Below are 27,679 nucleotides of genomic sequence, written 5' to 3' on the forward strand. Positions count from 1 at the left end.
GCTTATGTCATTGTGGTGAAAAGAAAAATCATTCTTGATATTCAATTAAGCTCTAATATTTTGTGACTGGATTATTTTCCAGACATGGGTCAGATGTACCACAAATACTCCTGCTCTAGCTCAATTATGATTTATGAAACATGTTCCCCATAAAATCCGAGCATTCTTTACTCTATGGTTCCAGCTCTGTGAAGAAAACAACTAACCACACTTCCTCCATGAGACAACAGTTAATCATGCTGTTCTCAACTGAGAAGCCCTTTCAAGGCAAAACAATGACGCCCCCGTGTAACCACTGTTTCAAATCATCTTCTGAATGGAGACAGAGTACACCTCCTTCTCGGCTTTAACATTGTGGAACACAGCCCATAAAAAGGGGAGTGGAAAGATGGGTAAGACACCCGGCTCACACATGCTTTAAACAGTGACTTACTACATTTAACAATTATTTTAATCCCAATACACTGGACAGGCCCAGTATTTTTACCAGCAGAGGGCATACATTATTAACATCATTTATTAAGAGCCAAGGGGCTATCATGCCCTGTAGCACCTTGTAGCACAAACCCTTCCTCCTTTGGAAACTTAAACGGAATTGATTATTATTGATTTGAGTATACTTGCTCCAGCAAGATCAGCCAAACTGTAAAAAAACAAAACAAAACCATAAAACCATATATATATTTATACGGCATAAATACACTCGCTTGTTAGTTTATTAGATACAACTAGCTAAAACAAATGCAGTCTGTAATACAACAGTCCTGCAGTAAATCCTAGCTTCATGAAGGTTTCAGCGTTCAGTTTTTGTTGAAACTGCGTTAAAGAGGCGTTAATTCGAATGTATGGCCATTTTGGAAGATGCAGTCTGTGGTGCTGTAGAACTGCACAGGTGTTTCCATCATTTTGTCCACCCCGTTCAAATCAATGCGGGTAGGCTGAACAACAGACAAACCGCTATGTAAAATGCAATACAGTTCCACACTGCACCACAACAACGGCAGTCTGCAAAATGATCCTTCGATTCGTTGAATCGACATCTCTTTAACACACTTTCAACATAAACTGAACATTAGAAGCTTAATGAGGGAGGATTTACTGCAGGACTGCTGAAATTTAGCCAGGTGTTCCTAATAAACTGACAAGTGAGTGTGAACTATGCTAAAATAAGCTTGATTTTTGAGTGTGCTGCTTTTCGAAGTGGTTGAAATTAAAATTAAACTTCTGTAAACTGCGTCTGGAGGCAGCTCTAGAAAGATGTCAGAAACCAAATAATTAATTTTTGGAAAAACATTTTGCAATTATTTGTGAAGTGCAATCAGCTGTGGTTTTTCTAAAGTCGCAGTTTAATTTATATAGCATACTATAATGGCAAGTATATATTGCATACAATTAATATATGTGTATCGAATCAGCACACAGAATTTAACTCCAAGGGAAACTCCACCAACTTTCTAGCCAAAGCTTTTGTTACAGAGTGTAGAGTTTAAAAGACACGGGCATTTACCAGGCAGGGAGGGTCTAGCCAAAGTTACTCCTGAATTGCTTTATGGTAAACGTAGGATCCAGTGGTTTGGGGGCATCACCCCTACGTGGGACTAAAAAAAAAAAAAAATCAGGATATCTCAGGCTCCACTGCTTCCATTTCAACTATTCTATTTTTGATCCGTCTTTTGTGACTTTATGAAAATGCAAAACTAATACGCCGGAGTTTCCCCTTCCGTTCCGTGGTGCCTGACAGGGTCAACTCAGGGCACGAAACTGCCTTTACTCTAAAAGCTGCCCATACATCTTATTGTCTGTTGGTTTCTACTGAAGACATACAGCAAATCTCTAACAAACAGGTCACAAATGTATGGTTTCAATTTTTTGAAAAGGATCAGTCATTTCAGCTGGGCACTGTAGTTTTTAGCAAACTCTACTCAAACAAGAGCAAATAGTGCATTTGTTGGACTGAATGCATGCGCATTTGGGCAACTCTCAGCTGTGGATCAACACACATTAGGGTTTACAGTGAGTATTTAAAGAAGCAGGACGGTGTATGTGGGAATCACCTCAGAGTAACTACAGTGCCCTTGTTCATTATAACAGAAGGAACATGTCATTCGGGGCAACAGCGTGGGTCATTGATGTGTTTTTAATCATTTTTGGAAAACAATGGAGCTCTAAGGCGCAGAGGCACAAGCTATATCAGGCTTTGGCTGCACAGACAATACTTGTTGGTAGGATAAATTCATTGCTGGTCTTGAACTTTTTATGGGATTTGTTGACGACAAGTCAAAAATGCAACATCACCAGCCTCATCCTTTAAGTGCGTAACTTGTTTCCAAGATACCCCAATGACACCCAAATACAGTTGTTTTTTTTCTACAAATTTACATCCTGCCTTCCAAAATAACTCCCCAGTTAATCATCTACAACTAAAAAGCAATATGAGATAAACATTTCATCCAGCATGGAGCTTTAATTCATGTAATGACTGTATAGACTCAACATTAGTGTGACTACAGGAGGCCATCCAATCATTGACAAAAATGTTCAAGCAGAAAGGTCAACAAACTATATTTTCTTCAACAGAATTTTTTTTTTCTTTCATTTTATATATAAGTGATACTGATGCTATGAAAGGTAGAAAATGGAAACGACAGACGTGCACAAGACAACTCACAATGAGGTCCTTAGAGATATTTATAAATGAATGGCCGAGCCAATACAAGTATATGAGCAGGAGTCATAATGTTATTGAGAGGTTTGAATTCTAGACAACAGGCTTGTCAGTTCTGAGAAGATGTGGCGCCTGCAACGTAGACATCCTGTCGTTCTCTGCTTGAACGGCGCTGAGACTGTGTTCACTTCCAAAGTCCATGATGAATATCAAATAGGTAGAATATGTTTAATGGAAGCTATGATCACAAAGCTGCAAAGGTCCCTTCCCTGTCTTTCAGTGTGTAATTTGTATGTTCAGTCTGTCTGACTCTTCTGCTGTCCTTTATTGCTTCAAGAATCACACTCGAGCTGCCGTAACTCATCTTGCAAGGCCTTTGCCCGACCCAGCTTTTCCAACTGATCCTTTGTCGGTTGTTTTATTTCCCCTGAGTCCACTTTCTGCTGCAATTCCTCAACTTGTCGCAGCTTCTTTTTCAGGTTTTTGATCTTCTTGGCCTTTTCGGCTGCCGCTCCTGATGAGTCATCGGGAGGTGACACAGAAGCTGGCGCTGCCATCTTGTTTGAAGACTCACCGCCCTCTGAAATGGACACATTCTCGACGGCGTCGCTCACCTCTTCCACATCCGCATCTCCATCCTGGCCCTGGTGCTGCTGCTGTTTTCGTTTTTCTTTACGCTTCATGTTGCGTTTGGCCGACTTTGAGAGACCGGCTGCCTCACTGTCTGCACAACCAGGGATCTTTTGCTGCTGCTGCTGCTGCTGCTTTGGTGGAGCTGCCTCAGACGGGTTCAGGCCAGGTGGCAGGTCTGGTTTGCTCTTGAAAAACTTGACATACTTGTTTTCATAGCTAAGACAGCAAGAAAGAGAAAGTTAAGTGAGAGGATAAAAATCATAAATGTTCATGTGTACTCAAAGCATATTAGTCATTTCTAAAGAATATTGGACAATTCTGATCGTTCAGAGATACCTACTTGTTGCAATCCCTTACTGTTTTTCAGGGCTGCAGCTATCTATTATCTTCATTATCGATTAATCTGCTTGTTACAGTATGTCTTCCATTAACTGATTAATCATTTAATCCATAAAATGTCAAAAATAACCAAAAGTTCTTGTTATAACCTTCCAAAGCCCAAGGAGGCATCTTCAAATGTCATCTTTTGTTCGACCCTCAGTCCAAATCCCAAAGATATTCAGTTTACTATTATATTGTATATGATGAAGAAAAGCATCAAATTCCTACATTTGAGAAGCTGGAATCAGCAAAAAGTTTGCATTTTCCCCTAAAAAATTACTAAAAAGATGATTTGATAATCAAAATAGTTGCCTATTAATTTTCTATCAATCGACAAATCACTTACTCGTCTAATCAATGCAGCTCTACTGATTTCACAAGAAGATTATGATTTATGGTGTAGGGAAAGAGGTAGTGCACTTACACTGGGACTTCCTCCTGGGGGACATAGCCATCCTTCACCCGCCTCGGCTTCCTCCATGTTCCATCAGGTCGCTGAGTAGCAGCAATATATTTCCCTGAAGAGCAGGTACAACAATTTAAGGAATACCGACATATCTGCATGAATAAACCTGAAAATATTAAGAAATGTCAATGCCTTTTGTCAACTGTGGGCTGGATTTGGCTGTTATCAAGATGCAGTAAATAGCTCAGTGCTCACTAGATCCCTTTGGAGGACTGTCAAACGGAGGCAATATTTTTAATGTATTTAAATACGAGACTTGCACTCTGAGCAACATCGCCTGTTACGATACTTTCTTTTTTACTAGCATTAATATTCTCCACTCCTTTTATTGTTGCTCTGCATGGTTATAAACTTCTTTCAATATTTACTTTTAATAATAATAATAACTTTAATAATTGATTCTGATAATTTATATTTCTATATTATTTTTTAGGGTAACAACGTAATGTCTATCCAAAGAATACAGATTAAAAATGGCCTTTTTAGTGGACTCTGGCCATTTGCACTTATTAATGTGTATTGTTCCCAATCATATCAATCAATAAATAAATTAAACAACTGGATAAAGTAAAAGCTTTGCAGCTCTGTGGCCCCATTAAGGTAATTTTTTATAAATTGTGAGTCTTACCACATCAATATAATGCAGTGCATTTCTAAATACCAGAGCCATTTAAAACATTTTTAAACTCCAAATTACCATAAAGCTGTGTTGCTAAATATCAGCTGAAATTGCACTTAATGGCTGGAATGCAATTGCTCTCTGGGAGATGACCTTACTGAACGTTATTGCAGCAGGACAGGAAATTTAGGGTCAACCTGAAACTAACACTCTCTTGTGTGACAGTTTTGAATAGTTCTGCATATGGACCAAAACTAAATTTAAAAAAATTAAAATACATGAGTCAACAGTGGACACTGGGCCGACATGATGATGTTGAGGTACATTAATATGTCCTGTCAATAGAAATATTTTATATGTAGGATTGTAGGATATTATTTGATATATATATATTTTAAGTGTAGAATAGTGTACAATAATATGTGTATTTACTGCAGCACTTCTGAACCAGACTTTTCTTAGATTTAATAAGTAACATAATGTTGGCTTCTTCCACTTTTATTACACACTGAAACAATAAAGACAGCAAGGTGTTGTAGTGCAGTCTTGAAGGGGCTGCTATAAGTTTTGCAAACCACCAACTGTCTATTGTCATACTGTTTATGCATGCAACAACTACACCCTCAATATCTCTTGGTATATAATACAAGTGGATCCCAACGTGGGGGCCTGGTCCAAGGGGTCTCAATACAAACCTAAGGGATCATGAGATGATTGAAAAGTTAGGAAAGTTACACAAATTATGTTTTAGACATTTCCTTCCTTTCGTTCTTTCTTGTGACATCCCTGGTAGTTTTGAAGAGTATCCAAATCAAAACACACATAGAGGAGAAAATCACTCTTACATGGAACTAGTCACCACTGACGTTATGACCAGAAATGCTGCCTCAGTTTAAGAGGTCTTAAGGCTAAAAGGTTGGGGACAACTATACTGGACCATTTTAGGTAATATTGAGAACTAATAAGCAGGACTGCTTTAAGATAATAATCCATTTTATATACTTTTTGCATCAGTGTGATGAAGCACAGTACTGTGCAAATGTTTTAGGCACTTTAGATGTTTAGATTCTTATCCATCATGCAGTACCATCAGAGACGCATCTGATTGGTCCCAAATTCGTTCTGCTGCATGACAATGACCCCAAACATCCAGCCAGAGTCACAGAGACCTATCTTCAGTGACAAGAAGAACAAAGAGTCCTGCAACAGATGGTTTGGCCCCCCACAGAGCCCTTAGCTCAAAATCATGTTCATGTTGATCGAGTCAGTCTGGGATCACATGAAGAGGCCCAAGACACCGAGAGAGCCTAAATCCACAGAACAACTCAGGCAAGTTCTCCAAGATGCTTCAAATAACTTACCTGCAAAGTAACTCGAAAAACTGTGTGCAAGTCAACCGAGGAGAACTGGTGCTGTTTTAAAGGCGAAGGGTGATCGATTTTTTCTGTTTACTGGCATTATTTTTTGACGGCATCCTCAACTTAATTTTAGCACCTTAAACTTTTGCACAGAGCTGTACCTTGATTTGCCATGCATTTAATTTGCAGGATTAGCCATAAAATACATTCATGTCTGGGTATTTTATTCATAAACACTTTCTCTACTGATTTTGCAGTGTTATCTGTATTATGATGCATATTGATATTATGATGTGAAAATGTGATACATGATTTAATCCACATCAACCACTCCTACTTGTCTTTTCCTGGTCTTACTTTGTAAACTGTAGCTAACCATTTTCTTAACTTGTAATAAACAACTTTACCAGCTAATGTAAATGTTTTTTTTTTCTTTTTTTAGAGACCAAATAACCCTAAAAGTTACACGAAAACACCACTTTTGCACACACAAACATTTGTTAATACAAAATAAATTACATGGATCTGTGAATAAAACATCTTAGTGATTGTTTTTGTCTGAATACTTTGCTAAAATGAACTCAGTTACAGTAGAAGAATCTAATTAACGTTAGCTGCTGGCTAATGTGGCAACTGTCTTGTCAATACACATAAAAGTAATGTGCCCAAGTAAAAATCGGCTAACCATAAAGTTGCACAACTAATAAAATAAATGTCTTCCTGGCAGCAGTATAGATATATATATATGTAAATATATATAATACACTATTTCCACACTGATAACTAAGGACGTGCGATAGCTACATGCTAAGCTATAATGGATAGTAAAACGTTAGCCATTTCGGCTGAGATTAGCATCTGTTCGCTGCAAATCATCGTCGTTACACATGTTATTAATGTTGACAATCAAATGGAAAAGACAGACTCGGCCTCGACTGTAGTTTTTATGTTTAATGAAGAGGGTTTTTTGTTTCAGTTAGACAAAGGTCTGGCACATGCAGCAGCCTTACCAGATTCATCTGTCACATACGGGGTTGCCATTTTGGTAAAACGTGCGGCTCCGCTCCCCTCGGTCGGACGGGTAACGGCGTCCTCAAACGTCCGCCCGCTCACTTACACCCCACAAAGTAGAAAAACTACAGCTTTTTCAACATTTCCTTCAAATATGCTTCTTCCCTCCAGATGAGAGCTGTCATGACAGCATCTAGGTGCGTCTGTTAGACTGAAGACTGCGCCCCTTGTATGTCAAACAACGATCGCTAAACTGTGCGTGTAATCGGTCGGTACGGGGTAACACATCGAGCGAACCCTACTTTTCGACTTCGGAAATGACGACGTGGAGCACAGATTGCCAGGTTTGTATGTTTAGCCTCTTTTTTAAACACTTGATGCATCGCTGGAACAGGTATCAGATAATTTACTCAAGCAAAAGTAGCAATACCACACTATAAAATAACTCCATTTACCAATATTTTACTTTATTATTGACACGTCTATATTGTATCAATAATTGTCTTTGCGCTTTTGTGTGTGGTGCTTTTGTTTTTGACTTTTAGACTTTCTGCAGCACCTTTTTTATTTTGTGAGACACACTGTGACAGTATCCAGAGTTTGAACCAATATATAAAGATAATATTTAAAAGGAGGGAAGCTCATGCAAAAAAAACTAGTAAAGATAATAATCAAATATAACTGTAAATGTGTGCAGAATTGCATTTTCTTACTTTATGGAGGCAGAACTGCACACAGTTCTTCTTTATTTACCACAAAAAAAATGCACTTAAAAGTGTCACTGTTGATTGCAGATATTAGCAATGGTTTGAAAGAAGAACACTGACCTTTCTTCACTGCAAAGTAAAATACTAATGTGAACAGTACATGAGCTGACACTAAAGATAAACTCAACAGATGGTACAGACCAAAAACAATGGAAGTAGTAAGTGGAAGTGTGTATGTTCAAGGCAGGACCACATTTGTATTTGTTTGCATGTCTGTATGAAAGCATATTATGTTGCATAAATATTTGTGTGTGTGTGTGTGACGTGTCACCAAGCAAATGTGAGAATGAAGGAAAAATAAAAAAAACTATGTAGGTACTTCTCCCCCTGCCCCCTTTCCTCACATTGCACACGTTTTCAAGGAGGTACTCAAGGAATGAAAATAGGTGCTTAATGGTTTTAGGAGTTCATGCCATTTTTATTTTATTTTTTTTCCATTTCTTTTTAGGTGTAGCTTAATGTAGCAAACTGCAGTCTAATTTACAGTTGTCAGTTTCCATTGACTCAAATAAGTGTACATATTCTGGGTCCATGAGACAGACATCACACATGAGAGACATCACACAATCTTCTTAAGGACTCCTCAGCCCACCGGCCTATTATACCAAACTGTAATGAGGACAAACTCATAGTCTCTTCTTCAGAATAGTAAATTCCAGCAAGATCAGTTTACAATAATCATATCACAGACACTGAGACACTACAGTCTTCTCGACTGGACAGTGTGTTAAGTTTACACTGGCTGCTGCTGTGCTGACGTGAAGAGTTTTTTTTTTTTTTGAAGACGTCAACTCAGTATTGAGAAGTGCTTGAAGCGTGTTAAAAGGGAGGTCCTTTGACTCAAACCTGGCAACCCCGAAGGAGTCTGGTGGAGGAAAATATTGCCCAGAGCAGACTACTTGGCATTAAAGACGGCTGGCGGTGGGAGCTGCGTTAACCCGTTTCCAGAATCTACTTCTCAGTTTTCCTGCCAACACCAAGTACGTATTTAATCCAGTTTGACTACTAAAGCAGCCAACTAATCACCGATTTTGAAAGTAATGCTTTAATAGTATTTTATTTGTTTAATTGAGGAGCTAAGTGATGGTTAGCCTTACAAGAGATCATTGAATAATAAAAGAGAAGCAGTCTGCTAGCTGCGCGCTAGCTAAGGCTCAATTCAAAGCTCAGTCTACAAAATTTTTAAAAAATACGTTTCTACTTTATGCTGCATTAAGTCCGCGTCACTGTTGCTTTGATATTTTAACGTTGGGGGCAAATTATTGCGGTCAGCAGGGCAGAGCTGTGCAAGGCTAATCATTTAACGTTAGGTAATGTTAGCAAGCTAACGTTAACGTAACCTCCGGACTTGAGCCAAAAATGTGAAATGAGCCAATCTGAAATGAAGGAGAGACCCAATTGTGCAAGTAAAATTTAAGTAGAATATATTGGGGTTAGAAAATCTGACATTTCGAAACACGTATGTGTGAGGAGAAATCTAATTCACGCCGGGTTAGTTAGCTAACATTAATACGAAGTTGGCTATTTAAGGGCGCAAAAAAAGCTAAGGCTATAATTTTTCTGAGATTTTAGGAAGCCCTGTCTGTTTGCATAAATATATCTTACGGCTGTCTTGCGGTAAAATCCGGAGGCCGATTTGACTTCTGCAGAAATCCAAGTTACACGGGCGTTGAAAAGGTTTACTGTTACCTAAGATGCTAGCTACGCTGCGGCAAGTGATGACAGGGATCTCCACCGGATTATCTCTCTACAACTTGACATTACCCGTTTTTAAATAACAAAATTTATTATTTTAACCTGGATTAAGATATGCACCATGTTTAACTGACTACGAGCGCAGAGACAACTGGTTTCTCTGTCGGGAGATTAAGTTATTTGGCAGTGGTGATGAAAATATTTCCAGTTAAATTGGACCTCAATGAAAACCTTGTTGTGAGTTTGACTGTAGGTGGCTTGTTAGTGTGACAGAAGCCCCTCTAGTTTTCCACTTGGATGTGTCACTCATGTCGTCCTTGTTTTAAACTGGTCAACTACCTCACTCGTAAACACGTTTATTTGAGTGCCGAGTTAGCACTTATCCTCAGTTGCGTCGCCCAACACAAGTGCACCTCGCTCTCTTGAAGACTCGAGCACACCATCCCTCTTGATAAACATAATGCATCCTGGTGTTTGCATGACTGGCTGCTGCAGTGTCACTTGTTGGCTGCGTTTATGTGGTCTGACGTCTGTAAAGGTGTGTTGGAGCCAGGACTGTGACATGCTAAGTCCTAATCAGCGGGGTGTGGGTTGGTACAGCTTTTAAGTTTCCCTTTCTAGAGAACCAGTGTCAGAAAACGAAACCCTATGACAGGGAAACAGCTGCCCCATAAAACTGTTTCCAGATTACTGACCGTCTGATTTTTAGCATTTTTAAAGCCGGGGGGGGGCATAGTTAAACCAGACTCAGATATGGCAGCAGTCAGCAAGAGACTCTGACGTATCGGTTAGGTATTGATTACTCTGCATGGTGATGGCATTATTTCCAAGCCAAACCAGGATTGTTTTAGAGATGTCCAGACGTTCCTTTCCCTCCACAAAGCATAAAAATAGCAAAATTCCTTTTTTCATTGTGGTGTTTCTTTTCATTTAAGAATTACGGGACAAAAAATATTACTGATTGTATAATAAAAATAAATAAATAAAATTGAAGGCTTTATTTGAGAACAGAGAATGAATAAGGAATGACCAGATTTTTCTGGTGTATTTTGGGGTGAGGCATTTGCCAAAAGAAAAACTACTCCTTTCTGGATTGTTAGTGTGACTGTCAGGTTGGTCAGATTCCTCAGTAGCCGCTCTATGTAATGTTTATTTTACAGAATCAAAATTGAATTGTGGAAAAAAATAAAACCACATGGCGAGGTAAAACGGCGTCCAGAATCACACGGTCGAAAATCCTCATTTCAGATATAATGCTAATATAATTATGCAAGCATCTGTGCCATCAGTTTCACTGTAGGAAAATACAAAATATTTGAGGTAGTTTTTGATGATGCCTATTAAAAAAAAAATTGTCAACGTGTCAAATACTTTAACAGTCATCATTCAAAGGGCCCAGACTGTCCTCCTTACATTATCCCCTACCACACCTGCAGAGAGTTGAGAAAAAGGAAATACCCTTCAAAGACGTGTTGCTCTGTAGCCCTACTATCTTTTTTCCCCCAAACTAAATTCTGTGCTTCAGCCAAAGACAATATTAACTGCAGATTTTTTCGAGAATGCTCTGCCAGACAGACAATTTATTGAAATCTGTTTTTCATTCACCTTTCATAGCCGGAGGAAATGGATTTCTTATGATTTGCATTCGCATTTTCGGATCTTACGAAAGTGGTAGTGGTTTGGTATCTGTGCATTTTTGCTCCCTAAAACATAGCTACAGTTACTTTCAGATGTAAATTATCTCTCAGCGCTTGAAAAACTGGCATAAAACTATTTTTGATTACTAGTTCTTATAGCCCAGCTGACTTTTTATTTGTTTTGTTCTATTTTTTTCTTTCCCCCTCCTTCCATTTTCCCCACAGATTTGGGTCGGCTTGGTGAAGAAACAAGAGGAAAATCTGAATCTTTGCCTAAACGGTAGAGGACTGATCTGAACCTTGTTCTTCCAGCCCTCCGGCAAGTTGTAAGCCTCGTTTGGCATCTCTAAGAAGAAAAACTCAGTGAAAGTTACTTAAACTTGGAGCCCTTATTTGAACACCAGCTTAAACGTATTTGAAGGGTTACTTTACAGGCTCGAGGAAGTATAAAACCAAGCATTTTATCCAGTACGTCTGTGTGACAACATGGCAAAGAAAAACAGCCAAAAAGGTATGTATTTGATTTAAAAAATTCTTAAAATGAAAAGCTAAATGAAAATCTCAATTTAATGTTCTGTATGCATTATTTGTACAAAGGCAAACTCAGAATATGTCCTTGGTTTTTTTTAATGTATGGAGCATTTAGTTGAAGAAGGTTCAACTTACAATTTATTTTGCCGGTAAATGCGTGCATAGTTGTTCTCACAGGCAATCTAAAGGAGTAGTCCCAAAATTATGACTGTGGCATAACAGACAGCAATAAATTTTACACAGAATTTGAATAGGCACAAAAGGGAAATGCTGTGGACATTTACAGTGACATTTCATGCACAAGAAAAACAACTTTTACAAGGGTCCAGCAGTTTTTTTTTCCTGTCTTGGCTATAAATGGCCATAGATTAACTTTGGACTTTACCCTAACTCTTCTTACTCAGCTGTTTCTTCAATGGCCCAGTTTTTATTCTGCCCATAATTGAAGGAACCCTGAGGTTGTTCCTCTTGCAAGAATGTCTCTTTGGAGGCCTTCAGTGGTTATAAGTCATTTAAATCAGACGCAAATTCCAGACTGTTCAGTCACAGATGTGATGAGTTTTTGTTTTTGTATTTTCACAAGTGCTTGCTGCTTCTGCTGCTAGCTGAAGTTGCTGTGCTTAAATTCCTAAAAAAAAAACACGTCCTTCCACCTCCACACTGCAGTGTGCAGTGATGTTGCTGTCTTCATTTCCTCATTGCGTATTGTTTTAGACAAGTTATGCCTACAGAAAACAAATCAAATCTGTTTTCACCTTATTAAAGAGAGTTAATAGCTTTCTTTAATTTGTTCTGTAGATAAACCTGGCTGTTTGTGCGTCTTTGTATTTGAGATGAAGACAAATGGCTTAACAAGCACAAATCTGCCAGTACAATATGATAAGGGATTCACAAACGTAGCCGAGAACGCTTTGCAGGAATTCTCTGTGAAGATTTTTGTTTTTTTTTGTTTTGCAAATGATGTTCTACAGTGGTTTACAAATTAGACTCAAGGCCTGAACAGAAAATGGAGATTAGTATTTGTTATATTTTTCCAGATACGTCTGGGGTTGTGTTTGACACTCGCTCAAAAATGGTAATGTCCCAGGGAGGAACAGCTGAGAGGATGAAAGAAAAGGTAAGAAGTATCCACACACCGCACATGAATGGCACAAAAAGCCTGCAGGGGTTTTTTTTGTTTTGTTTTGTTTTGTTTTGTTTTGTTTTGTTTTGTTTTGTTTTGTTTTGTTTTGTTTTTTAAGTGAAGGGTTAAATTTGGGAGGAAGAAAACCCCCACCAAATTTGATTTTCACTGTCTTTGACATCCAGTAATATTAGTTGTGGGCTCTGCTCAACAGTTTCCCAGTGAGCTGGTTTTAACAATAAACACGAGAGGGGAAGCTGTCAGAGTATGAGCAACAGTTATAGTATTGCTAAAGGAAGAAGGCAAGGTTTAGAGCTAGTGTTGATCCTCAGATTATTCCTGTCTTAATGGGAGTTAATTCATCAGTGTCTCTAAATGTTATTGACATGTTCAATAGCTCAGCACCTTTAGATAACTTGAAATCCCTTGAAAAAAATTACTTTGCTTGTGGCTTTGTGGCTTAGTCTCATGACAGGAGGTCACATCCTCTTTAAAGCTATTAATCTATAATGTAACAAATTAAGGAAAATGGGACACCGCAGCTGTACTGTGGTGCCGTAATGTTTTCATAACGTGGGTTTTTTTCGTGCTTTACATTGACAATAAGTGGCAAAGAAATAGTGCCAAAACTGCTAAAAGTCAGTTGTTGATAATCAAAAATAAGGATGTGAGTTATGTATAGCAGTTCAAGATATAATAACATATTACCTCTGCTGTTAAATCTGTTTTTTTTTTTTTTTTTAATTTTCAATATTTGCACCTGAACTGCCTGTATGTGTTTTTTATTTGTTTTCAAAAAATAAAAGAGGTTCTTGAAATATTTGTGTATCACATTTGTAGTGCATGAATAAGACCAAGAATACATTATTGATCATGTCACACTTTGTTTTTGTTTTTTTTCTTTTACAGATCAGTGCTGTCAGGGCAGTTGTCCCCAACAAAAGCAACAACGAGATTGTGCTGGTGTTGCAGCATTTTGAGAACTCTGTTGACAAGGCCGTTCAAGCTTTCCTAGAAGGTATGTTGACGTCAGTGTTTGACCTCAAGACTTGGAAATAATTGACCCTCAAAGCTTATGCTAATATTATACAATTCCATGCCTGGCATTCAGAAGTTGAATGTCAAATGCATGCCTCCAGTTTTGCAGGTTTAATTATAGAACAAGAAAAGCTGTCACCGTACGTCAGACTGCTTTCTTCCTCATGTAGGTGTCAAACCACCACCTCAGGGCATTCAGATATTGAGATGGGTATCACAAGGTTTTACGTCTGTCATATGTCACTCTGTACCTTCGTCATCGTTGTTTGCTTTATGCCTTAGGCAGTGCAGTCGAGATCCTGAAGGAGTGGAATGTCACCGGCAAAAAGAAGGTGGGGACCGGAGAGCCTGCATCTTTAATGTTTCTCTGTTGAGTCAGCATGTTTGTGTCACCGAGACTAATTGCTGTACTTGTTAAAACTGGATGTTTGTGCCATTGATTAATTGTAAACTATGTTACAAGGCAGTTTTGAATAGTGAACAAGGTTTTGGCACAAATGTCATCTTAATCTGAGCCCAACCCAAGTCACTGCACTCATTAGGAAAGAGATAATGATGAAAAAAAGAATTTGAACAAAGGAGTATGACACTGATATTCCCATGTCCAGCCCAAGAAGAAAAAGAAGCCCAAGCCTCAGCCAGAGGCCTCAGCAGAGCCTGCTCCACCTGAGGCCACATCGCCTGAGGAGGGCAAGGATGAGATGAATGGCTTTCATGCCAACGGATCTGTAATGGATGGAGAGTCACTTGATTCTCTTAGTGAACAGTTGGACTCTGCCTCCCTGGATGCAGCCGAGCTGGACTCTGAACCTGCTACATCCGAAACCACCGGTAATAACAGCTCTTCAGCCAAAATGTTATGAATGATAAAGGCAAAAGAGGCAAGGGTTGAGGGATTTTGGGAAGGACCAGTTTTTTGTTTGTTTCTAAAATGCCGTGCTAAGGGTTAAGATTACCTACTTCACTGAGCGCATATGTTCTTATCACCATTTTTTAAAAATAAATAAATAAATAAATAATTCCTGGACTAGTAGGGATATTTGGCTGTAATTTGGAAACAGAAACTTACAGAGCACAATGCTGATCACTTTCTTCTCAGTAGTCTACTGAAACTATTTTTGAATTCTGTGAAAATACGCCTCATGCAAGAACCACTGGTACGAACAGATTATAGTACTAAAGAGTACTTAAGTTTCAGGTACGAGTGTTTTAAGAGAACTTGTTGCATTCAACAAATATCTGTCACGTTTCCTTGACCACCTCCCTTCATGGGCCGCTTTGCTTTTTGAAAACGTTTTTTAAACATCTAATTTCATGTCAAACCATTCCTTCTCTATTGTTGTCACAGTACGGGGCTGCTCGAAAGACAGGAAATTTACGGCTGTAAATATTTAAGTTGTTTTACGTCCCTTAATGCAACTACAGTTTTCGTCTTCTGATTTCCATCGACAGGACTTAGAGCACTGCGCTGTTGGAACTTTTTTGTTTTTACTCTATTGATAACATTTTTGTGAATGAAAGTTACCCACAAATGCACAGACAAAATGATTAATAGAGAAGACAGTGGGCAGATTAATCGATAATGCAAATAATCATTAGTTGCAGCCCTAGACAAGTTAGTGCAGTTAATAGAGTTGGGTGAATCTGACTGGGAAAACCTGTATAAGCATGCTTCACAGAAAAAAGTGTGAAAAAATTAGGATAAAAATATCAAACTTTTCTTCAACGAGGCCCAATAGCCTTTTTGGTGTTGTTACTTTGTGTCACAAGATATATTGTTCTGTAATTTACTGTTTATTTGCCAAACATGTTAAATTTTATTTTTATAGTTAATGTCCATATCAAACTCTATCATTTTCTCGTCCTTTCTCATCTAAAAAGTTGTTTTAATGGCTTGCATTAGGGGCCATATACAAAATTCAGTTAAAATGTTTTTTTCCTCTTTCTTTTTGGATCTATATGCCAAAGAGTAACTGGATACCTTAATATGAAATTAAAAGAAAAGAAAATTTTCACACTTTTACAAATGTGATGTTAGAATATGAATCTTAGGGGGTAAAAAAAAAAGGAAAATTGACCGTTTTGTCAACTATTCAGGCTCAACCCTAATTTTGTTTTGAAAATGCTTATTTTATTTTTTAAGTATTCTGTCTTCCCACAGGTGCAGAAGCAGAAAGTCAAGGTAGCGCTCCAAGTCCCGCCTCTCAGCAAGGAGGGAGGAATCACCAGGGTCCCAGAGGCTACAAGACCCGACGCAGGCCAGGCTCAAATTCACATCCCCCCACTTCCTCATTAGCACCCACCATTGATGAGCAAGGTTCACCAGCAGTCAAGAAGATGGGTTAGACACCTTCAACTCTGATCTCCCAAAATCATCTTGCCTTGAATTTAGTGTGCAGTAAGAATGCAATAACTGATAATGCACTGTGAGGTGGCACAGATAAAATCTAACCAGGGACAAAACGTGTTGTAGCTTTTTTTTTTTCTTTTCTTTTTTTTCAACATGTCTAAGTGTTTTTTAATGTCTACCCCTCAGCTTCCAACATTGACCGCTCTGTGAAGGACCTGCAGAGATGCACCGCCTCACTCACTCGCTACAGGATGGTGGTCAAGGAGGAGATGGACTCCTCAATCAAGAGGATGAAGCAGACGTTTGCCGAACTCCAGAGCTGGTACGTAAATTTCTTTTCAAATCTGACTCTGGTCATGGCTGCAGCCGAATCTTGGGATAAAACATCTGAGACATCTTTTAGGCATTTTCCCCACAGAAACTGTCCCAAGAGACCAAACCAAAGACCAAATAATACAAAAAATAAATAAGTAAAGTAACAAGAAATACTGTCCGTGTACACTTTTCTAATACTTTCGAGCTACAACAGCAGAAGGAACAGGGTCTGTCTACGTAATCTTACTCGATACTACTAGCAGATAAATTTTAGAAATCCAGGTTCAGCTCCTGCGGGCATTAATACTCTTAGAGCACTTCTGTGGCTAAGACTAGCATAGCTGTGGTGATATTAGCACCCAGCACAAGAGTACTTGTCACAGAAAATGGTAAGAAATACCCGGCAGGTCTTACTTCCCAGCTTTTTCGAAAGATAAATGGAAGAAGACCTTGTGCAACGCAGCATACTAGCTGTAACATACAAACAGCCACCAGCTCGGGTACACAGACTTATCCAGCATATCTGGATTTTCTTTTGGGGAAAAAATAGATAATATCAGTATCTGAATCCCCCTCAATCTGCCACAGAGGCTTTATAATGCTGCAAGGCAGAGAGAAATCTTGACTTTAAGGAGCTCAGTATGTTTAAGCTAGGTTGAACAATGTGTCATCCAGCCATCTAAAGGCATAAGTGTTTATTGTTTGTCTTAAGACGTCCATGTTTTATATCTGTTCCTAATGCCGAACTCGAAGGCCGGGCGAAAGCCTGCCGTCATAGTCTCCCCCTGACTGCATCTCACTTACCTCCCTGATACCTTGTAAAATTCTGTGTCTTTGTATGTTGTGTAGTAAATCACAAATAAAATAGGGAGAAAATGGGGAACGGCGCCCATTTTTGGCCAGTCTCTCCTGGAAGGCATTCAAGGTGTTGCATTTGTTTGGAGAGAAAAAAAAAGAGCCAGAGGGAGACGTAAAAAACTTTGAACTTTCTCACCTCTGCACACCTGGTCGACTGCTGCGTCAAGTGACCATGGCTACCAAATTGTTTTTGGTTTTAAAATAACAAAAGTTAAAAAAAGAAAAGGGGGAAAAAAAAGAAACTTCCCAATCCTGTTTTTCAAGACACTGTCATACGATCTAACAGGCACTTCGTTTGAAGTATGAGGCCTTAAACGAACCCCGCTGAGTTTTCTGTTTTAAATTCAAAAAATGTTTGAATTCATTGGTCCTCACCAAGATGCATTGTGTGTGTCTTTGTGAGACCTGAGAATGAAGTGTGTGTGCGTGCGTGCGTGTGCATGTGTGTAATGTCGCTTGTATGTGTGTATTTGCATCCTAGGGGGTATAAACAGTGTAAACAAAACGTGGACGCACATTGCTCCATAGCGCTACTTGTCGTCAAAAACTCTGCAGGGTGCCTTTTTCTTTTTTTTTTAAGTGGACTTTGATCTGAAACTCGCACAAAGTAATGGAACCCTTTTCTTTTTTTGCATAAATTAAAATATACTTTGTCCCTCAGCTTTTTGTGTCTTAGTTGTCTCAGCAACTCATAGATTTTAGAAATTAAACTGTGGAATAATAGCAATAATACAATAATAACACAACATCATGTGATAATGGTATAAGGGGGAACAGCAGTACACCTACAGCTTCTTCTCGTGATGTATTTCTTAAATATTGTACTGACTGTATTGTACTTGCTTTTTTGCCTTGTCATTCACTGACGCTGCTGTATTTCTGATCCCAAAGTGATGACGCAACCACCGCTTTGTCTGTTATTGGAATGCTCTGCAATCTCAGTGCAAAGTCAGCATGCACAATATTTCCTCTTATCTCTGAATGAGGAAGGTAAAATGACCCTTTTTCTTTTTCTTCTTTTTTTTTTTCTTCTTCTAGTTTAATGGACAGAGAAGTGACTCTGATGTCAGAAATGGATAAAGTGAAAGCAGAGGCCAGTAAGTACCGTATTTTAATACTGGACCTTAATCGGGCTTGTGACATCCATCCATGAGCCACTAGTATTCTTCACATAATATGATCACCGGACTCGAGGGCCTGGAGAATCTGACCTAAATCACTTCCGGAGATGCAGTAAAAGGGATTGCTTTGGAACAGCAAGTCCCAGTTTCTTCAAACCTGCAGCGTAGCCCTTAGGGTCCTGATTATACCTAGAGCATACCCGCTCTGTGTGTGTGTGTGTGTGTGTGTGTGTGTGTGTTTGTGTGTGTGTGTGTGTGTATGTAACATGACAGAGCAAGACTGCATAGTTGCACAAGTAGGCCATTCTCTCTTATGCGTTCCTCTCAGTGTAGAGTGTTGTGTGTTCCAGGCCTGGAAAAAGTGAATAGTGTCAGGTGTCAAAGGAGACTCAATGCTGTCTTTGTGCAAGGTGTGGGGGGAAATGAGAGAAAAGCAAAGAAACTCTAGTACGTCTTCAACATTCAAAAGCCAGATATCCTCAAAAGATTCCGCATTCTTCAAAATTTACCCTCATCTATTCTTCCTGCATTACATTTCCGTTTCTGAGAAATGTCAGGTTTCCAAGGAAAAGATGTTACTGATAAACAGCACTAAATCCACGGTTTAATTTATGCCATTTGTATAGCTAAACAAAAAAAGATGTTCTCTGTATTACTTAGTACAGTCCAGGATGTATTGCTCCTTATTCATCCTTACTTGGGTACTGTAGGTACCAGTGGTACCAAATACCAGTATTCTAGCTTGTACTGCTTAGGGCTGCAAATATTGATTATTTTCATTATCGATTGACCTGCCAACCATTTTCTCATTTCAAGTCTAACTTAATTTTTTCAGTGTTTTTTTTTTTTTGTTGTCCGACCAACCAAAACCAATAAACGATCAATGGATTATCAAAATAGGCAAATCATTTTTCGGTGGATAGACTAAGCATTTCAGGTCTACTGTAAACTTGGTTGTGGACATTAAACGATCAGTCTTTTTAAAAACAGTTGAACACCATTTCTAGAAATTTTCAAACGCATGAAAAGCTGTTTATGCAATGGCTAATGATGACATTTCTTATATTTACAGCTCAGCCACAAGATTAGAAAAAAAAAACCACACACCTAATACAAAATACACAGCTGAACATGTTTTTTTTTTTCTTGTTTTTTTTTTTGTGACAGTCCCTTTGGATCAAAAGGCAAAAGCTTCTCTGTAGATTCACTGTTTTGCACAAACCGTCAGTGTCATACACGGAGACATCCTTAGTAGAAGCCGCAGAGATGCAGTCACAAGACATGCTGTGTTTCGATGGGACACTGCTCTTGAACTAACTGTATAGATACTTTATGTAAATTTAAATGCTCCTTTGTTTGAAGGTTTCAGGCCTGTTTGCAAAAAACTATTCTGAGATATTGAAGTAAAACACTTGACTGATCTTACGTTAAAATACGTTAGGAAAAAAAATGTGTTTTGCGTATAAAGACGCTCATGTCAGTTACTGTGTCTCCGCACAAGCAATTACATGGTATCTTGATTTGAAAATGGCTTTATCTTTGACCCCTTGTTTACCTGTAGATGCTGAGTCAGCTGTACTTTGTACTTCTCATTTCAAAATACCACAGCTGAATTCTTAAAAAATTAAAACGTATAAATTAAAACTTATAGTTAATATTATTATTATTATTATTTTTATTATTATTATTATTATTAATATTAATAAAAAATATCATTATTATTTTAAAAGTATAATAATCAGTAACTTGTGTTAATAAAGTGAAGTCACTTTTAAAGCGAAAATACCACACATTCTCCACTCCCAGCTTCTCAGGTGTGAGGATTTGCTTGTTTTTATTTCTGATAAACTTAACATTTGGGTGGGTTTCCAACTGTTGGACGAAACAGGTAAAGCTGAAACAATTAGCTGATTGACAGAAAAATAATCTCCAGCTATTTTGATGAATGATTAATTGTTTCAGTCATTTATCAAGCAAAAAGTGTGAACAAATGCTAAAATTACTCAGGTTCCAGCTTCTCAAATTGCAGGAATTGCTTCTCTTTGTCATATATCACTGTAAACTGAATATCAAAACATGACATCTGACGATATCACCCTAGCCGCTGGGAAGTTGTGATTTCCATTTTTTTCCACAATTTTCTGACATTTCATTGACCAAACAATTAATTGATCAATCAAGTAAATATTTGGCAAATTAATTGGTAAAGAAAATGATTGTTATTTGCAGCCCTAATTAGTAGTAATTGGGAGTGTGAGAGGGTGAGTTTTAGTGCTGGCAGACATGTTGCTGATATAACAGATATTTAAGATATTCAACTACAATGTAAACTAGTTCTTAATTGGACAGAATCTGAATGTGTGGCGCAACGTGAAACAGGGATACCATGCACAAAATGGCTGAAGGTCTTTTTTTTATTTAGTTTGTTTTTTCTATGAAAGCAATAAAAAAAAAAAAACATGTACATTAAAACCGGCGTAATATCTGTAAAGATCACATTTTGTATCTGTGTTTCAGTGGTGATTTTGGACGCCCGACAGAAGAGAGCAGAGGAGCTCAGACGGCTGACAGACCAGTCGGCATCCATGTCTGAGGAGCAGTTGACTGAACTGCGTGCAGACATCAAGGTACTTTAAAAATACCTCTGCTCCAGTCTGCCCTTGTCTGTCCCTGTCTCGCAATGTCTGACTCAGTACTTTGTGTCAGAGTTGACTAAATTTGAAATGGATTTTAAATGTTCAGCCACAATTCTACAGAAAGTTAAAAAGCTTATTTGCCGTAAGTTGTATTTTCCAAGGTGAGCCACAAGCAGAAATAAAAGAAAACAGAATGCTGGTGATTAATATAATCACTTCTCTCTTCTTCTTCTTTTTTTTTCAGCACTTTGTGAGTGAACGCAAATATGACGAGGACCTTGGGAAAGCAGTAAGATTTACATTTGATCTTGAACCGCTGAAGACGAGCATCTCGGGCTTTGGATCAGGTACAGAATTCTGTTTGTCTCCCCTTTATCGCCTTTGTTATCGGTGTACAAGTGGAGATTTCTGATGACACCCCCCTTCCCCATTTTAGAAATCCTAAATAATATATAACACCCTCCGCACCGCCGCCACCAATCAGAAAATACAAGATCAAGCTGATCCGTTTCACCACTTCATTATGTCATGGCTCAGATGCCCAAAACTACAGCAGTTAGTACAGTACAGTCAGCAGGCCTGAAGTACACTGACAGTGGCTGATAAGCAAATTATTATGTGTCAAAACAAGATTAAGATATGTGCTATGTTTTTGTAACTAAGAGATGAAAAGACAAAGGTTTTGGAAAAAAATTTCAAAAGTAATGTTGTTCAATAAGATGCCCATTTTCTTCTGAAATTCTGTGTTTTTTAATTTTAACAAAATTATGTTACCTTCTCAAATGTGTTGGTGCTGGTTTGTCTGGAAGCTCTCACTGGTAAACAGTTTTCCAAACTCTTTGCTATGGACACAGTATAGTTGGTACTGAAAAGTACCATAACTTATGCTAATTAACGTTAATTTCTTTCTAACTTAAATGAGGAAATTAACTGACTAGAAGGTGCATTAATAAGAACATTTGTGGAGGCATCAAGAGTTTATTTAAGTAAGCTAACGTCATTTCAGTGTTTCAGTCCCGCTGATAGTCCTCAGGCTGCATGTATGAAACGAAAATGAGCAAACATTATGCTGCTACAATCATACACTGATGAGCCCAAACATAGGCATAGCATAGGCACATGGCACAGGCAACCTGACCTTTTTGTTATGACACATTCCCCTCCATAGCCGTCATAAAAACGTTCTGCGACTTGTGCCGCAGTAGCCCTTCTGTTGGTTCGGCCCAGATGCGATAGCCGTCATGGCCTTTACGCATCGATAATGTGCCAGTTCCGGGTTTGTCCCCCCTTTGACCACTGTCGGTAGCTAGGCTTTAACGATTCAAAGGTGCTCAGGTCTTTACACCTGCCCCCCCCATCTGTCACGTTGACTACGAGAACCGACTGTTCGCTTAGTGTCTAATAAATCCCAGACCTCGACATGCGCCGTTGTTACTAGATAATCAACATTAGTCACTTAATCTGTGAGTGGCCGTATTGATTGAACTCATTGGTGTGTGTTAAAGTAATACACTGTCATTACGTGGTTTTAAAGAAGGCCAGGTAATCAATATTGCTACTTATTAGTACAAACATATTCAGAATGAATGTAATTCTGAACTGAAGCAGGGATCTCTCCCATAAAACAGGATTATACTTCATGTCCTCCGTTCAACATCCCAAATGTAGACATGGCACATTTGCAGCAGGGGGTTAGAAAACTCATTGCCACAATGTCATGATAAATTATATATGGGCATATTCAGGATTTAGACAGGAAGCAACCTGCTTGAAAAGTTTTTATTTCTATTTTTTTTTTTTTTACTGCATGCCAACACTTCCAGCCCTAGACACCTGAGATGACGCATGAATCCGAGTGAGAAACGTCAGCCGTTCAGCAGTAGTAACCCTTACCAAAACTACACAAAACTAAGCTCTGGCAGGTTGTGAGGAATGAATGAACTGTGAGTGGGTCCCAGACCATCATCGGGCAGCACAGGAGCCGCCACCCCTCACACAAGCGACCATAGCATGTTTAAAAAAAAAAAAACTAACCTTAACATGTGTGAAAATCCTGCTGCTCACTATTAAAATATACCAGACACTAGATGTGCCCTATGCTAGATGACCTATGTTGGTCCAAAAATTGAGATGCCTGCAGTGTACGCAAACAAAGCTTCACTCATAACAGACTGTATCCATACAGGATTTAGTAAGAATTATTTATCAGCTGCAGGCGATCAGCTGCTTGTGATGTTTTTTCTGTTTTCTCTAAACTATTACAAGCTTAACAACATGAGGCATTTTCCATTTAAAGCCATCAGTCTGCCTTCAAATTGATCATAAAAAGCCCTGATCATGGGGCTGATAAACTTTTGCACTATTCATTAAAAGGCCATAAACACACAGTAGCGGTGTGGGCTGTCTTTTCCTGCTCACTCATTCCTGTGCTAATATCTCCTCCACCTCATTTCGTCAATAGCTAATTCTATACTTACAGGTAGGTTTCCTCCTCGGGATATTCAGCCTTTTTTTAAATTTTTTTTTCCTCCCATTATTTTTGTGACTCGTGCAGCTTATGGCGCAAAAGCTTCTCAAGAGTGTACTTAATTCGGTTCCCTCAAAAAAGACCTTAGACAGTATTCAAATGTCTTGCATCTAATTTACAGAAGTCTTTCATATTCAAGATGGCCGTAGACTGTAACAGTAGTCATAGCTTTTAGCTTGTCAGGAGACTCATGTTGACTCGTGGACAAATGTCAATTTTAACAAAAACTTAAATGAACAAATTAATGACGATGATTTATTTTTTTAATTGGTTAATCAATCTATCTAATCCATCTGGCATGGACCAGGGAAGAACCCATTCAATTTTGGGGCAGATCTGGATGATTTACTATGAATTTGAATTTCTTCCTTTGAGGTCTGGTGTATGTTTTTTGACACTGGCCTTGGAGGAGATCTGCGCTCTGCTGAGTGCCTTTTCTAGTTGTCTCTGGTCATTGAGCATCTTTTTGTGGTCATTTTTTGTCTCTTTGGGAAAACCTTGCCTGTCTTTGTAATTTTTTAACTGAGCTCTGTCACTTCATACGTAGGCCTGTTCAGTAATCCCTAGGGTCCAGGTCACACTAATAATTGTTATATACAGCTGAGAAGTACTGACAAAATGTGATTTATAAATGTAAATAAATTTGTGTACTTTGAGCTTTCAGTCATTCTGGTTTGTTTTCTCCAAGCACATGCATCTCGCAATGACGTCACTCTGAAACACTGATTGACGCAGTGCAGTTCCCGAGCTAATTTAATAATCCTTCTTCATATTACCAGTGTCGAGTTGAACAGTAAGTTATTCACCTTGTTTCTTCTTTTCCAGTTTACCATCCACGCACAGGTTACTCAAATCGGTCCCGCTGTAGCTCGACGTCCTCTTCCGTCGCTGGCCCAAGCCTGCTGGAAACTCCACCTCCCACCCAGACCCAAAGCACCCCCAGTGAAACCCGCCCCCCACCAACCAAACAGGTCGGCGGCAAAAGTTGTCGCGTCTCTCAAACATTCAGAGCACGAGGCAGCCTCACACCTCGCAGATGTTGATGCGCTCCAGAGATGTGGTTCATCTTTAGATGCTGACTGACTTTTCCTTCTCCCCCCAGATTTTCCAAGGCAACAGGCGTACTTTCCAGGGACAAGGTTTTCACTTGGGTGGTCAGCGGTATAACGGCGGGTCCTACCATGACCGGAACGCTGGTCGGGCCAACCACCGCTACCAGAGCGATGGTGGTCACACTTCACAGCACTCCAACAACTTGAGAGGTCCCCCCCATTCCTCCTCGTCCTCCCACAACCAGGACCGACCCTCTCACAACGGGCTTCCCCAAAGGCCTCTGCGGACGCACTGCCCTTGACATTGGAAATCTTCATCTCACTCAAACCCGTCTACTAACCCTTGCACTCTCCTCCCTGTGCCCACCCCCTACCCTGCACACACTCCCACCGTACTAACTCCTTTCGATGAAGAATAGAATACAAGTTTACATACTTCCATCAGTTGAGCTGTAGTGTCACCTCTCTCCATCAAATCCATTCATCCTTCAAACTTGAAAAGCCCTCACTGTTCAGTGTAATCGCTCTTCCTTTTTGCATTTCTCCCATCCTGGTCAAGGTAACAGCTTCTATCTTTAGCCCCCCTTGAGAGATCTCATTGCTATGCTATTCTTAGTCTCTGTTGTTAATTTTTGCAGTTAAGCAGTCTGCCAGAGACGGACAGGATTATCTGCAACAATTTGTGCACTATTGAAGTTGAACTCTTAGTACTATTTCTATTTTCGTTGTGGCTTAATATCAGCTCTCTGATTCGCACCTCAAATCCGTTTCGGTTTTTTTGAGGTTTTTTTTTTTTTCCTCCTCCTCGTCTCCCCGAACCATTTCAATGCCTTCACCACGGAAAACGTAGTGAAAGTGCAGTAGTTCTAGCCTGAACAGGGATTTTTGTCATCAGGAGAGTAGAAATGCAATCAACACTACAGACTATCGTAAATCCTTGCAAGGTAAAAAAAAAAAAAAAAAAAAAAAATTAATTTAAAAAAAAAAGGAAAAAAAGAGAGAGAGAGAGAGAGAAAAAAAGAAACATATCAAACTTTTATCCAGAGCTTTTCGTATGGCTGCTACAAACAGTAGGGAACTTGTTAACGCTAGGACTTACATGTGTTTGAGAGGAACGCAGAAGTTGCTCTCAAAGGAATAGTTCGCAACATTTGCGAAATGCGCTCCTTTGCTGTCTGCCCGAGAGTTGGAGAAGTTCGGCACCACTCGCGGCTGCATGCCAAGTATGAAACTACGGCCAGCGGTTGGTTAGCTTAGCGTAGTGTAGAGATCAAAAACTTGGCTTAATGTAACAAAATCTTCCTGCCCGCACCTCTAAAGCTCACTAATTAACACTTTCTCTCTTGTTTATTTTTGAAAAGTGTAAAAAGCTCCGAGTTGTGGTTTTACGGGGAGTTGTGTGCCAGAGAGAGCAGTGCTAACTTTCTTCGGGCTCCAGTTTTATATTTACCAGACAGACATGAGAGTGGTATCTGTCTTTTCATCTAACTCTTGGCAAGAAAGCAAATTATATCATTTCCCAAGATGTTAAACTATTCCTTTAGATATTGCCCAAGGCAGTGATGTTTCGCCCTCCCACACCCGTCGACGGGGTAATCATGTGTGCTGTTGTTCTTGGCTTGCGGTCAGTTATTTAACAACAAAGAGAGGGCTCATTACCTTTTTGTAGAATAATACTAAATGATGTTAAAACACACAACACCGGAAACTGTCCACATGCTGTTTCATGGTTGGCTCCTGACATTTATTCAGGTGGATTTTCTTCCACACGTGCAGTTTGTTCTTTTTTTTTTTTTTTTATGTTGTTGTTGTTGTTAAATGCACATGAATGGCATATTGATGACTTGCTTGCCTTTAGTCACAGAGAGACTTCACATTTGCCTTTGTAGAAACATGGATGTCTGCATCATGACAGCTTTCTAAACAGATGATACGTGTAGAGCAGACGTGTGGTTTATAAATATGCGTGAGAGATCAACTTTTCCCCTTTTGATATACTCACTTTAGCCCATCTGTGAAAGTAAAATGAATCACGCTGATGAATGCAATCAAACGTTTGGTATTTGACTTCACAGATCTTTCTCACGGCTGCCAAGTAGACGCTGCAGGGCTGTTGCTGAGGTTAAGTGTCTTCGTAGTGTCCACAGTTTGTGAACAAAAAGCTGGTTGAATACCTCATGGCTGATCTTTTGCCTGTTTTTCAAGCCGTTTTCTCCAGCGGGCTCTTATTGAGGGACGGGAACCCCTTGGCGTTTCCTCATCTCTTATTTTCTTGTAGTTATGTACCTAGGCGGAGCTGCAAGGCTGTAAAGCAAAAGTGGTTGTTACATTATTGCTGCATCTTCTTCATGTGTTGTCTTCCCTCAAGACTTTTGGAGGAAAAGAACTTGAGAAGAAAGAGGAAAATTTGAAAAGAAATTAATTAAAAGTTTTTTCTCTCCCCCATTATTTTTGTTTCTTCGTGGGATTTCTGATCACGGAGGTTTTTTTTTTTATTTTGTTTTTTTTTTTTTTCATATTAAATAAGATAAAAAATCTTTACTGCAGTAATTATATTAGTGAGTATCGTGGAGAAAAGAGGGCTAACTTGCCTTCAGTCTCTGGTAAACATGTGCTATAATGACACACAGGCTACAGTTTGACTTTAAGCTTATTTCCAAAAAATATTCCTTCTTCCCTTTCTTGTCTAGAGTCACGTTAGAAGATTGATACCACTCACTTCCCACAGTAAAGCTCAGGGAGGCAGCTGTGGAGTTGGGGCGGTTAACCAGACGTACATTTGCCAAAACAACCAGTACAACTGCAACAACTCCAGCAGGACCTCTGGCCTCCGGAGACAGTAATGAGCCCATTATGGCTTGGCGCACCACAATGAGGCCACATTAGAAAACTCACT

At 39.1% G+C, this 27,679-nt stretch overlaps 2 protein-coding genes across 2 annotated transcripts; one reads left to right on the plus strand and one right to left on the minus strand.

The window, feature by feature from the left end:
- Positions 1–1,955: 1,955 nt before the first annotated feature.
- pym1 (PYM homolog 1, exon junction complex associated factor) lies at positions 1,956–7,228 on the minus strand. Its single transcript, XM_040151799.1, has 3 exons — positions 7,133–7,228; positions 4,104–4,197; positions 1,956–3,514 (listed from the first exon to the last, which is right to left on the minus strand). Exons 1-3 carry the CDS (start codon positions 7,161–7,163, stop codon positions 2,998–3,000), a joined length of 642 nt encoding a protein of 213 aa, XP_040007733.1. The 5' UTR covers positions 7,164–7,228; the 3' UTR covers positions 1,956–2,997.
- Positions 7,229–8,728: 1,500 nt separating this feature from the next.
- spats2 (spermatogenesis associated serine rich 2) lies at positions 8,729–25,770 on the plus strand. The gene is made up of 13 exons (XM_040153677.1): positions 8,729–8,880; positions 11,458–11,743; positions 12,801–12,880; positions 13,796–13,904; positions 14,207–14,256; positions 14,533–14,755; positions 16,086–16,265; positions 16,461–16,596; positions 18,486–18,544; positions 21,086–21,195; positions 21,449–21,551; positions 24,557–24,702; positions 24,834–25,770. The coding sequence occupies exons 2-13, from the start codon at positions 11,719–11,721 to the stop codon at positions 25,083–25,085; spliced, it is 1,473 nt and encodes a 490-aa protein (XP_040009611.1). The 5' UTR covers positions 8,729–8,880; positions 11,458–11,718; the 3' UTR covers positions 25,086–25,770.
- Positions 25,771–27,679: the final 1,909 nt, after the last annotated feature.

The sequence above is a fragment of the Xiphias gladius genome, chromosome 18, assembly GCF_016859285.1.
Source record: "Xiphias gladius isolate SHS-SW01 ecotype Sanya breed wild chromosome 18, ASM1685928v1, whole genome shotgun sequence".
Lineage (NCBI taxonomy): Eukaryota > Metazoa > Chordata > Actinopteri > Istiophoriformes > Xiphiidae > Xiphias > Xiphias gladius.